Raw genomic sequence first — 14,538 nt, forward strand, 5'->3', positions numbered from 1 at the left:
TGTAGGTAAAGTATGTTCTTAATCAAGATTTTAAACTGTCAATCTGAAATTAGGCTCAAAAGTTCTCTATTATTTCATCTTTCTGTTGCAAATACTTGACTAAAACAGTATTGCAGGGTTTTTTTGGATGGGGAAAGTAGTCATATTACTCGCTTGTATGAAGTTTAATGTGATCCTCTGTGTCTGTCCCCAAAAGTCTAGGCTATATGTAAGACTTTTGACATGATTATTACTCCATCTTGCCATGGTGCTGTGTTTGGGGTGAGGCCAACTGTAGACTTTAAGGTGAACTTTCCATTGTCCATGGAGCCTTTAGGAATTTTGAATCAAAAAAGTTGACCAAAAAAGAGACAATTCTGTCAATTGTGCATGCAAATATAAGATTATTAATAAGATGTAGCTGTATTTTAAAATTGTGTTTAAGTATTGAACTGAAATAGTGTGAAGCAGATTTTACTCAAAATAGGCCCTGCAAGCTATAGCTTGGTGAATCTGGAGCCTCTTTCCTATGAATCCACTTCTTCAATCAAGCTTTGATCATCCTTCTGATATCTACTCCTTTGTCTCAATTTTGTTTAACTTTATATCTCTTGGGTGTTTAACATCCAGTGCACATTGAAACTTCTTCAATGTTAAAAGTGCAATATGGGTGTGTGCTTGCACTGTTCAATTTGTCTAACCCTAAAAAAATGGTGCATCTTTCAGAAAATTTTATCAATATACTTTGAAACTCTATTCAAGTATTGATGTGTAATTTACATAAATGCTTCCATGCAGGCCATCATTGAGCAGACTGCTCAAAATGAAGCACACATGTTTGGACCACTGGAAGTGAGTGGGCTGTAATATACCACACATCATTGTAATGTGCTGCAGAGTACACAACATTGTGCTTTTTTTAAAAATCTGTTGCTGCTTCCAATTTGGAATATACATCATTGCATTCCTTAAGTTAAACTTTTCTCTGTTTCATTAAATGAAACGTCTCTTTTTTTTGTTTCCTTTGGTTATGCTGTTGATGTGATACCTTGGATGAGTTGAACTGTATTTTCTTTTTTAAAAAAAAAACTATCCTTTACTCTAATTATTCCCAACTGTCACAGCACAACATGTTGGACTCCTGTGGCCTTGGGCTCCTGTCAGTTTATGGGCCAAACTTCATGAAAGTCCATATGGATGCTATCTTGAATGCCACATGCTGAGTCACCTTGCCTTAGTTGCTGATGTAACCATGACACATGCTGCACACTTGCTGAGAGCTTTGTAAAGCAGACATCAGGATATACAGAGAGAAGCCAGATTTAGGCTGATTGAACTGTGCAGTATGCTCTGCGATTCTCTGATCCCAGCAGTGCCAGAGATCTTTTTCTTGCTTGACCCTAAGGTTGCATTAGTTGAGCATCCTCAGTGACTGTGCTTCTACCCTGTTATGGGCCTTGAGGGTTGCCAGAAAAAGTGCCAGTGCAGTGTCCTTGGCATGACCTTGTGGATGAGATAAGGTCGCTGGCAGAAGGAAGGTTGAGCAGCAGAGCTCTTCTGAAAGGTCCTGAGATGAATGTTACTTTTTGCCTGGTTGGTGCTTCTCCTTCCTGTGGGTGCCCAATGACACCTGTCTGTCGCCCTGAGATGAAGGCACACCTGGTTGAAGGCCAATGTGCCTTGACCCCTCTTAATTGCTATTGGTGCACTGCCACATATCCAGAAGCCACTGAATGCTCCACTGGAGCTGGATCTCCAAGGGAGTTTCCATCTTCTCCACAGAATCAACCAAACCCTACAATACCTGAGCCACAACGGTGAGCAGAACTTGGACAGATTCCTCCAGCCTGTATTCTGGTTGACTGAGGGCCTCTGCCTGCTCTATCTAATGGTCCCCTGTCTGTCTCTGCATCTCCAACATGTCACTTATGGATAAGTACAAAAACCTTATCATCTGCATGGGGCTGAGCAAGTGTTTGGTCTCTAGCAGTTCCTCCAAGTCTCCGAGACCTTGTGCCTTCCCACCCCCACAGGCGGTGGATGGAGGTCAGCAACGAGTTCATTGCCTCCACTGGCCTAGAGCACTGCCTTCTGCAGGCAAAGAGAAGGAGTGCACAATGGGTGCCTGAGCATTTAATGAGCCTGCACAATCCCACCAAGTCCTGAGCCCTCCCCGATAAGTAATTAGCAAACTCTCCTGCAATTGGTAGAACATTGACAACGTGAGGTGGTTGTTGCCCGTTAGTACACGTATTCCATCTGGAGCTGAGGTTTGCACACAGGTGTCCTGTCTGATATGCCACTGCACTGGCAAAGAGCGAAAAATGCCTGTATTAGTGTCAATTGGCAGAGAGTGGATTGTTCCACCTAACCTAACAGAATGCAGGATGTCATTAAATCTGTTCCTACACTGGATCCTAGCTCTCTTGTGAGGGACTTGGGTGTTGACCTTCCCTGCTATCTCAACTCCCATCAGCAATCGGGAAATCTTGACTGGCCATTCGACAGAATTTCCACCTTCGAACTTGGGTAAAATCTTCCATTTTGGAGTCTATGGTTTATATTGTAGACACAAGCCATCCATATTGCTGGTTCATTTTCAGTGTCTTTCATGTTTGATTTGCAAAAGTTGATCCATATTACATTAAATCTGACACACAAATTATTCCAAATGAACAATCCAATGTAAGAAAACAAATTTAACCCCTCCAATATTTACTATAATAGCCACATCTGCAATTGTTTATTCAGCTAGAATTTGATGTGTATTATAGGAAAACATTGTACTTTATTGCAAGAATATTTTTAACAATATTCCACCTGAAATATGAATATATTTCTGTCTGATTTGTAAATTGTGAAATGTACTCAGTGTTGGAATACCTGTAATTTTGTGGCAATTATATTTGGAAAGATTGTAAGGTTAATTACTCCATGTTGTGCTATTATAAACTGTTGAGAGCCTGCATCTCATGCAGTACTTCCAGTCATATTCTAGCAGACTGCACTTTGCAATGATGTAGCTGCGATTCTTCACACAATAAACTCCCAGGTACAGTTAAGGAGCTGGGGGTCGAACTTACTGAGGCTAGCTACACCTAGAGTAATAGGGAACAAGAAGATGAGGAGAAAATTATTACGCTGTATATCTGTTGTAATTTTATCAAGTGTTCTGATTTCATGAGTTCTTATTTTACTGTTGCATTTAATACATCATAGATAGCGGTCAACTGATTGGCATTAAGCCTTATGCAATTTTGACTCTAAGTAATGTAAGTTACGTTTTCATTTGAAGCTTCCTTTATAATTGAAGAATTGCTAAAGCATGTTTAATGCTTTTCCTTGCTATTTTTGATGTTAAAGTTATTTCTGTGACCTAAAAGGTTTGTGTATTCATAGATGTGGAGCTTTGCATGTTGGGGATCACATACTTTCGATTGATGGCACCAGCATGGAGTATTGCACATTAGCTGAGGCAACTCAGCTTTTAGCCAGTACCTCTGAACATGTCAAGCTAGAACTGCTTCCTTATCATCAAACACGACTTGCTTTGAAGGGACCAGAACACGGTAAGTAAGTGAATAATTTGCCTGGAGAGAATAAGAGGAGAAGTTGACAGGTCAAGTGCACTTAATAACAAGGGACAGTTGAAATAAAACTTTCAGTTAGCACATTTCTTCCTGTCTGGCTTGAGGTGATTATCCGATTACTGGTTTTGATGTCCATTTATGTACCATTTAGTTCACAGCATTGCAATAGATCACAGTCCTGACTCTGCTAGATAAAGATCATTCTATAAACAGGAATACTCTTTTTTTTCAAGAGCAGAGCTTCTTCAGTACCCTCTGGGAACAATGCACCTCATGCTGTACAAAGGCCACTATTTTCCTTTGTAGGGTATATCTGTACAAGGCAATTCTAAGCATATTGTCAAAGCTCCTTCAGTCTTGAGAAAATTTGTAATCAAAAATGAAGTTTGAAGCTGCAATAAGATAGGTCCGGATTTAGATATAGAGGGGAAAAAAATAACTATCTCTCGTCCCTACCCTAGCCTGACTGTTGACCATAATGGCTCAATGTGTAATTTTAGGAAGTTAGTGATCATACCTCTATTATTACATACTGTCACTAGTTATTATACAAGGTCAAACGTAGTCTAGCCAGTTCCAAGAACTTATGATATTGTCTTAATAAATGATATATTGAAAGTATTTTCTACGCTTTATGCATTTTCAAATTCTTCACCCTTCTGTTTTCGCTTTTATTAATTTTTTGCTGAATACAGTTTTGTTACCCCATTAATAACTGTCAATATAGGAGCTTTTTTTGCTTTTAATCCTGGGAAGCTGTAGTTTTCTGGTTTGTACAGACTTTTCCTAATTAAGAGGGATGTCCAACAGCTTTATGTAAAAGTTGGCATGCATGTCTATAAAACTATTTGATATGTGCAAGATTGCAGGGGTTTTTTTGATACAAATGATCCTGTATTGTCCCTGGTGCTTTGAAATGTTATGGGTGTACCAGAGATCACTGGGAACCATGAGATTTGAGATCTCTTTTGGGAAAGCAAGTCTTTAATACGAGCGTAATATCAGTTTGGGCCTAGCACTGCACTGATAAAATGTACCAATATAACCACTGTTAGGAACCAATGGCAGTCCAGATCAATTAATATCTTGCACTTTTGTAAAGAACTAAGTTTAAATTTTAACAAAAAGACAAGGAAAATTTTAATTGACAGTTTGGAACCTACTTGCATCAGCAGGTTAATTAAAGAAAAGCAGGAATTCACTTTCTGTTATAGAGGAATTTCAAACCAATAGAAAGGTGTATTTTAAAAGTTGCAGTAGAAGTCTACAAGACATGCCAAGATCTACTTTTTAAACAGATTATTTTCCAGAATTTGCATTTTTGATATGGGTAAATCTTGCGATGTCTATACATTTGATTACTGAAGATTTTTTTCAGCCTGCTGAGATTGTATTGTATCTCTAACAAAGAAGTTTAAGATGATTACTTTTGACAATTGAGATTCTTGTTGGGTTTGTATCTTCTTCATTTAATAGCCATTCTGATATGAGATTTATACCTTTGATTCAAACTTCAATGAAGTACAATTGTGAAATTTTAGTCAGCAATCAAGGGTTTTTGATTTATCATTTGACAGTTGACGACCTGGAATAAATCTTTAAATGCAGTTTTGTAAAGTTCATTTTCTTTCACAATTGTTTTAAATATATGAGAACAGATTTACTGAGGTGATGCTCAAAAAGATTGTGGACCAGACTTGTTGCTGCATTGTGGTCATCCTATCTCTGGCCTTGCTCATTCAGAGTGTGACTCCCAGATTATAGTACAGAATCATTAAATGGTGCTATTGACGTAGTCAACACATTCAAGAGTGTGGACTTTTTAATTTGCTTGATGTAACTGAAACCGAGAGGTTATGGAAAACAATGGGTATATTTTTCTCTCTGTAAAGTGGACCAGAATGTTAATGTGATGAGTAGCTGAGCAAGATCAGCAGTAAGCAGAAGCAGATGAAAAAAAATCTGTTATTTCCGGAACTATGATGCATCTTGCTCCATGACGAAAGGGGTGAGAGAAAATGCTCAATGTACTCTCTAAGGGGCATTTGCAATTAAATCTTGCAATCTCACTAATGTGGGAGTTGACAGGGAAAGAAAATCTAATTCTCCCAATGGAGGCGGAGTCTAGAATCCCTACAGTGTGGAAGCAGGCCATTCAGCCCATCAAGTCCACACTAACCCTCCGAAGAGCATCCTATCCAGAACCACTCCCCTACCCCTTCCCTTTAACTCTGCACTTCCCACGTCTAACCCACCTAGCCTACACATTCCTGGACACTATGGGTAATTTAGCATGGCCAGTCCACCTAACCTGCACATCTTTCGACTGTGGGAGGAAACCGGAGCACCTGGAGGAAACCCACGCACACATGGGGAGAATGAGTAGATCTGTTTGTTTTGGGATCCAATCCAACAATTGCCACCTAGTGCCTTTGGTAAAGGAGTCTAGTCAAATTTTAAAAATTGCAGATTTAGGTACATCAGATATCACTTCATGTTGAAAAGTAAATAAATGATTCAGAAGAATGCAGTTACATTCTGCTCGTTAATTTGGTTTCCAGTAGCAGTCCTAACATTTTTGATCCTTTCTGGTAGCTGGTCTATACTGAGAGCTTGTCAATTCATACATTTGAGCAGGCAACTATGTTGAAAATGCTCATCTGTTTGAATGTATGAGATGTTCACAAGTACCACATCAGCCCCTCACTAAGTGAATGGACATATCGGGAGACAAAGCTTTAAATGTCACTCTTAAAAATATGAATGAGATGTCGGTATACTCAGAACAATGAACAGCTGCAACTAGATAATTTAGAGCTGAGTGAAATTCTGAAAAGAAATCAATGGTAAAGCAGTTAAAATGTTGGAATTTAAAAAAAAATGAATGAAATGCATAAAATATTTAAAAGAAAGACTTGCATTTCTATAGTAACTTTCATGATCTCAGGATATGTCCAAAGTTTTAAAACTAATCAAATACTTTTTAAGTATCATCACTATTGTAGTGTATAACGGTTACACCATGTAATGAATGAACCCTGACTGTTTTGTCAGCTATTAAACTTGCTCATTTCAGCATTTCGGAACTTAATTTATGTTGTCGACCATATCTCCTTGTTGAGGGTATCTACTGAAGTTGGGGACGTTGTTGGTAAATAGCAGTTAAAGTTGGAGATGATGTAATCAGTCAAACAAGATAGATGGACGGATATATGAATAGGAAGGGTTTAGCGGGCCAAATAGTGGCAAATGAGACAAGATTAATTTAGGATATCTGGTCAGATTGGACAAGTTGGACTGAAGGGTCAGTTTCCATGTAGTACAATTCTATGACTCTATAAGACTGTATTCCTTTATCTGTAGAGCAGGGTTTAATAGAATCTTTAATGGGCCAAGCCCTTAACTGATATCACAGCTGCGGTGAACGGTAAAAGCAAACTCCTCCAAGTGTTGGAGCTCTGAAATAGAAACCGTGCTGGAAGTATTCAGCCGATCTGGTAGCATCTGGAGACAGAGAAAAGAGTTGAAAAGCAAAATATTTTGTGCTGGTTGTGACAGGGGCAGACTGGCCATACAGCCAATCAGGAAGTTGCTCAAGAGTTTCCTGTGAAAGGTTCTCGCAGCTTTTATTGCAGGAGAAGCCCAAAGTGTTCAATGCCGTTTTGCACTAGGCAATTCGTCTCGGGTTATGCTCCAGTCAGCTGTTTGAGAATGTTACATTATTAAGCAATGCTGTAATTAGCCTTTTCTGTCATTCCTATTTTTAAATTCATGATTGAACAAAACCAGCTAAAATGAACTCTTAATCTTAATTGGCAGTATTAAACATGAATAAAATTAAACTCATGTTATTTTTAAGCAAAAGGAGGAAAATATACCCATATAAGATGGTAACTTTCAAAATGTAGTTCATGAATCACTCCAGCTTGCAAAATATTTAATTGTATGTACCTTTTAATAAGCAGGAGAAAAATTGTGTGGAAAAATTGAAGTGAAAGGTTTCATGGAGTGCAGCCTTACACTCTTATTGCGCACACTTTTTTGTTTGAAGATTAATTTCATCCTCTCAAAAGTGTGGTCCATAGAATATGTCATACCACCTTAGAGGATCCATGGGTGTCTTACAATTTTTCAGAATAACCCTGAGAGACAAAAGGACCTTGGAGAAATGCTGTAAACATCCATTATCAGCAATTTCTTTGGAAGTTCCACCAGTCTCCCACCTGAGTTACTCTCGGAGACCCGAAGTGTTCAGTTTGTTAATGACTGTGTATGTGTCAATTAAAAAGGGCTGTTCCAATAGGTGATGATAAAAGTCATCATTCTTTCTACTCAAAACTGCTTTCTCTTCTGTCAGATGTTATGATCTGTATAATTCTGTTGTCTTTCCCTCTTTTCTGCTCCGTTCTGTCTTCTTTGTGTGCGATTCCCATCATCCTTCATGTGGACAGTCAGGGTTCAAAGGAGCAGCAGACAACTTGCCTGGGATACTTGTGGAAGCAACAGCAGCAACTTGCTCACCTACCAACCCTATAACACCTACCACCCTGATCAATGTAGGATGACGGCCTTGAAATGCCAGCAACCACCTTCTCAAAACAGTCTTCGTAATGTTCCACTTTTTTCTTCCTCCTGTCCTTTTTATTCACTAGTTTTCTGTCCCATGTTCTGTTTGCATGGGTTGAATATCACTAATAAAGTGATCAAGTCATTTTATGAATAACTATGTTTGAAAAGTAACTTGTAACATTATCTCTTAAGAATGCAATTATTGTACCATTGAGCTTCATATCACCTGGACTAGTGTATTTAGCAACCTAAGTCTAGATCAATATATCAGAATTTAAATGCTAATTTTTCTATTAGTACCAGTTTAACAGTGTGCACAACCAGAGAAGATAGAAATTATAAATATTAAATTTTGGGGAAGAGTTCCTTTTGTGAGCTACATGAGACAAAGCTCTTAAGATGTATTTTCTAAAAGATTTATGACTTCATTACGTGCAGTGCATGGAGAATTTTAACTCCTAAATGTTATGATGGCGCAGAAATTTGAGCAAAAGTAACAATTACCACAACAGTGCTGGGTTGAAAGAGAGAAGTTTGATTTAGCTCGTGCTGTTGTTATGGTGCTGCAGTTTGTGGGTGCTGAGTAGAGACTATACTGTACGTGAAAAAGAGAACATGGGCAGAAGGAAACGTGGAGAGAGACCGGTCATCTGGGCTCATTTTCACCATCTCTGAGCAGCTGCACTGGCAAAGGCCTAAAAGCCTTTAGCTCGTCTGCCTTCCCAGTTGCTGTTATGTTCTTCCCTCTGGGCGGCCTTGATGATCAGTGTTAAAACTCACAGTTTTGTAACTTGGAAAAATTTGAAGCATTCTTACATACTGTTTGAGTAATATTTAAAATGAAGCATTTGGTCAAGTAGAATATCTGTGGAATAAGCCAGACAAGTAAACTTTGAATGTGTTATAACTTCTAACCTAGATCCCATTGACAACAAGTCTTGCTCTACTTTTTTGGCAGTTCTGTTTTGAGAGAAATTCCCTGCTCAGTGGCACCCCAGAACATGTTGCTGTGACCTGATATCCTCATTGTAGTATGCATGTTGTCATGCAAAGAGCTCATGATGTATTCAAAATTGTACTGTTCTTAACAAAATAACCAAAAGATACAAGCCAAGCAAAACATGCTGCAGCTGTTCTTTGTGCCAATAACTAAATCTGCTATTGAAATTTTAGTCATCTCCTTTGTTTCTTTGTTCCTGTAGTCTTCTAGGAAAATGAGTCACAGCTAGATACAATTTTATTAATGAGTATTTAAGTGGTTGCAAAGTTCCTAGAAACAACAATTCGGGACTAAATTAATAGTCAAATAGATAAAAGCAGGTAAAAGAAAGCAAGCCTAGCAAGGATTTCTTGAGGAAAAATTCTGTTTAGTTATCTTGTTTGGGTTTCCTTTAGGAAGAGGTAACAGAGGGGAATGCTGCTAATTGTTGTGCACGTGGATTTTCAAAAGCTATGTGATACAACGGCACACCACAAACTTGTGAGCAAGGTTATACCACACAAAATAAAAGGGTGTGAAATTGGCTGAGTGATAGAAAACAATGAGGAGAATTAAAAGGAATTTTTTTTTGGGCTGGAGGATTGTTTGCAGTGGAGTTCCCCAGGAGTCCAGTGTCAGTAATTTTCCTGATGTATATTGTAGTTTTCATATTGTGAACTCCTAGAACTTTAAAAGGATGTAGACACGTTAGTGAAATAGGCAGACAGGTGGCAAATAAAGTTTAATGTGGAGAAATGTGAGGTGATTCATTTGGTAGAAAGAACATAGAGACCATGAAGATAGAACCCTAAAGGGAGTGCAGGAGCAGAAGGACCTGGGTATACAATCACATAGGTCACTGAAGTTAACAGGACAAGTTGAGAGAGCCGTTAATAAAGCCTTTGGTACCCTAGACTTTATTAAGAAGCCCATAGAGTACAAGAACGAGGTGGTGATGTTGACCTTTGTGTATTTGTTCAGCTTCAGCTGGAGTATTCCTTTCAGTTCTGGGTGCTACACTTCAGGAAGGTCATGATGGAATTGAAGAGAGTGCAGAAAAGATTTATGAGAAGGGTTCAGGGATGAGGAATTTCAATTGTGAAGATAGATTCGAGAAGCTAGGACTGCTTTCCTTGGAGATGAGAAAGTTAAGAGGATAGATGCATACAAAAGCATGAGAGGCCTGGAAAGAGGAGATGGAAAAAATCTGTTCCCACTCATGAAAGGATTCAAAATGAAGGGGCACAGATTTGAAGCAATATGAGGGAAAAAAAACATTTTCACACAGTGAGTGGATAAGGTCTAGAGTACACTGCCTGAGAAGGGGTGAAAGTGAGTTCAACCAATGCATTGAAAAGGGAGTGAAACTATTATTTGAGACGGAAGAATGTGTGGGATTACAGGGAGCAGGCAGGACTAAGTGAGATTCTTGTTTAGAGATCCAGAATGCACACTGTGGGCTGAATGGCCTCCTGTACTGTAATAATTCTGTGAAGACACCTGACTAAAAATATCCATTTGAATTTGTTTCATCATGATGTGGGCTCAGAATCTATTTGAGCTTGTCTTCGTAATGGTTTCAGTTGTGATGGCTCACAGCATTAATATTGATCAGTACCATGTAGCAGAAGTCCAAGGTTTTGTTCAAGACCAGTTGTAACTACCATAAAACAAATAAGCTGGTTAGAAAATATAACACCAGACTATTCTAAAGCAACACACACTCATATTTGAAGACAATTATAACTAAAAGAATTAATTAGATTCTGTTAAATGACAATTTTAAATTATCACTTTCTCAAACTTAATCAGACACATGAAAAGGAAGTGTCTGCCAGAATAGTCACCAGTGAATGGGGAGGAACCATAAAATAGATTTTTCATATTCTGATTGGTCAGCACTTTGTGCAGGCTCCTATACACAATGTTGCATGAATGTCTATCTTTACCATGAGTCATCTCTCAAAATCACCCAGAAAATGTCAATTTAATTAAAGGAAAGGAAAACTAAAACTATAACAAATTAGATAGTGGTTTCAGTCGAGGAGTCTTGCTATTTAGAAAGTGGGGCAATGCTTCTGAACTTTTTTCCCACTATAACTGTTTATGGTCCTGGCAAATTGTCAAGAGCCCCAGACCTGAGAGAGTGGAGATTTGCGGGAGGGGGGAACACAGGGGGTGCGGTCATGGACTGAGGTATTTCTGTGAGGGGGCTGTACTCTTGTGGGTGACTAAAGAGATCTTTGTGTGTTGGGAGGGGTGGTCAAAGCCTTTTTGAGGGAGGGGACAGTGTGGTAGAGATTTTGTTTCTTTCAAATTAAAAAGCAAATAACCTTTCCGTTAGATTTCCGGGATCAGGATTCAGGTCCCCATGATTGGGTGGTTAGACCACACCCACTATTAAAAAGAGTTCCAGTGATATAAAGGGACCATGTCACTGTTAGCATTCAGAGCTCCATGGTAGGAATTGCTACTTAGGTGCTCACAAACCCAAACGTTTGGCTAGTGACCAGAAAGGAGTTGTGACTCAGTTTGGGAAGCCTGACTTGGGAGCAGAATGAGGACATTTAGGTCTTCAAACCTGACTCATGTCTGATCTGTTTGTGGCCTGGACTCCACATTGCTGTCTGCTACCCATATCCCTTGACTCGCTTGTCCATCGAATTCTAATAAAGGACAAATAGTTCAGAAGAGCTTTAACATAACTTTGTGTTTGCCCATTTCCTTGTCTTTTTTTCTTTACAATTTTCTCATTTTCTAAGCCACTGATTTTGTTTCTATTAATGTCAACAACTTTCTAGAAACGGTCGGTTGATAGTACAGAACTTGGGTATTGCTGAAAAAAGTCACATTTTGTTGAAGCTTTTTGTTTTGCACTTGTCAGGACAATTTACAAGAATACTAATAAAGGGGAAAACTAGAATGTCTGAGAAGAGAACACTGGTTAGTAAATGGACCCTGATTAGTGAAGGCATTGCCAGAGTGTGTGCAATTGTTGAAGATGATTGACAGTTAACTGCCAGACTTCATTTAGATTTTAAACCTGGTGGATTGACTCTGAATGGTCAGGGTCTTATCCTGAGAAATGGACCAGTGAATGACTGTCATCTGTTTTGTTTTGTGGAAGCAGGCACAGGCTGTGCATATTCTGTGCACACAGAAAGACCATGTCCCTGTGCAATACAAGTAATATATGTAGCTTTGGTACGAGACGGTGCACCACACTGAGACCGACTGCCAATCCCATTGACTATTAGTGTAATTCTTTGCACGCTTGGGATTATCTAGTAAATTTCATCCGATTACAGAATCATATGCCATTTGATATGATCCACCGGTTCTGGATCAGTTTGCGTAAATTTTAATGATAATACGTACAACTAATTCGATGATTTGCCATGGGATTCTTGTTAGATTCAGCTTTCTCCAATAATTTTGGATTTTTCAGGAAACGTATCTTCTGATGGCACCTAATCTCCTATCCTTTGCTTACTTTCAATAGGTAGATAATACATATGCTTCATCCTGCAATCAAATTTTCATTTGAAATGGAACAGTTAAATTAACTGTCTTTCCTCAATGTCCAAGTTAAAGATTGACTAGGGGCTCTATCACAAACCTACCTACGCTGGGATGGAGTTTTCTACAGTTCCCGACGTAAAATGGGTCATATCACCAACCTCATAAATAAAATCCAAGCCATTTGCTCACTGTGCAAGCTTGATCCCCAAATAGGGCATATCAACCCCAATCCTGCAGGATAATGGTGACCCTGATCACGTCATTTCTCACTCTTCTATCATGCAAGTTCACGAAAACCCCAAATGCAGTCACTTTTCATCCTGAAAGGTGCTCAGTCTATCTCTGGTTATTCTGGAAGAGTAATGGGTGGTGTTTGCTGCTGACTGATTGGGTGCTGTCATCAAGCCAAAAGACATTCTGCCTGTCACACAAACTAGTATTATGGTATATGAATTGCAGTTCCATTGTGATACCATTTATGTAGGCTGTACATCCCAAAGACTAGAAGATCGTATCAAACAAGATATCCCTATAGCTGTTTACAACAGCCAGGCACTGGCTGTACTAACCACTAGACTGGGGTGTTTGCAAAGCTTGCAACATTGTGTGATTCTGTAATCGGACAGCATTTGCTGGATAAAAATGACATTGACAACCAATTTAGGATTGTCAGTTGGGCTTGCAGAGCGAAACACTTGCACATACTGTCATGTTCAGGGCCTTGTTCTTTGCAGACACAACATGCACACGCACTGAATCTGTTACATCTCATCAAACTAGTTGACAGCCGTTAACTGGTTCTTTTCTCAGCGCGATGCCTTGACTAATCTGTCAACTTGCCTGATTTCAAATCTAAACAAAGCCTGGCAGTTCACTATCAATCATTTATTAACTGTTGCATTAATAACCATACCACTATCAGTTACAGTCCACTTGACGACCAATCAGAATTCTCTTCTGGTACAGAATAAATGTTGGTTTTCCTTTTATTGATAGTCTTTATTGATGAATTTTCCTGTTGCGTACAAACCAAAAATCTTTGACAAAATGGCCTTTTTTTTTTACCAACCTCCTTGGGACTAACCCATTTGGCTAGTGGCAAGCATCTTGTGCCAGAAGTGCCGAGTGAAGATGCAAGGCCACCTACTGAGGTTCCCACCATCATAAATGTCGGTCCTCAACCAATTTGATGCACTCCATGTGATTAAAAAGTAATGGATGAAGCTGCTGGACATTGCTAAGGATATAAGCCTCAACAATATTCTGGCTATGTGACAAAAGGTTTTTGTCCAGGAACAGCTGCACCCCTCCCCAATCTGTTTCAGTACGTTTACAACACTGGCATCCACAGGGCAATATGGAACATTCCCAGCCTTGTTGTGTATCCAACCCAGCTAGTTACCGTCCTATCAGTCATTTGTCAGTAAAGTGTTGTTAATAATGCTATCTAGCAGCACTTGAAATAACTTGCTCACTAATGCTCAGTTTGAGTTTTGACAAACCCAATCAGTTCCTGACTTTATTTGACTGTGGCAAAACTGGAGTCAAAGGAAATCTGAGGGTGAAGGGGGATCTCTCTGTTGGTTGGATTCATTCCTGGCACAAAGGAAGAAAGCTGTTATTGTTGGAGATCTGTCATCTCAGCTCCAAGATCTCTCTGTAAGAGTTCCACAGCCTTTTTACTCCCTACCCAGAAGTGTTATTATGCACAACTGAGCGACATTCTCACCACCAAAATCACTGACTTTTTTTTTGCTTTTTCTAGCCAGTAACCACCACCAGTAAAACACCCATGTAGGCAATTGAATATTTACAAGCAAATCCCATTATGGGCAATGCACAGGGGTTCCTCAGCTTAATGTCCGAGGCGCAACAAATTCCAGCTGCTTCATCAATGAC

At 39.2% G+C, this 14,538-nt stretch overlaps 1 protein-coding gene across 2 annotated transcripts in view; it reads left to right on the top strand.

Moving 5' to 3' along the window:
- The window catches only part of grip1 (glutamate receptor interacting protein 1), a 219,704-nt gene that overhangs the window by 131,339 nt on the left and 73,827 nt on the right, over positions 1 to 14,538 (top strand). For both annotated transcript variants that reach the window (XM_048607854.1, XM_048607853.1), the window contains exon 9: positions 3,379 to 3,548. In XM_048607854.1, coding sequence (XP_048463811.1) covers positions 3,379 to 3,548 — 170 coding nt within the window. The remainder of the gene's footprint in view (positions 1 to 3,378; positions 3,549 to 14,538) is intronic.

This window comes from Rhincodon typus, chromosome 18, assembly GCF_021869965.1.
Source record: "Rhincodon typus isolate 14 chromosome 18, sRhiTyp1.1, whole genome shotgun sequence".
Lineage (NCBI taxonomy): Eukaryota > Metazoa > Chordata > Chondrichthyes > Orectolobiformes > Rhincodontidae > Rhincodon > Rhincodon typus.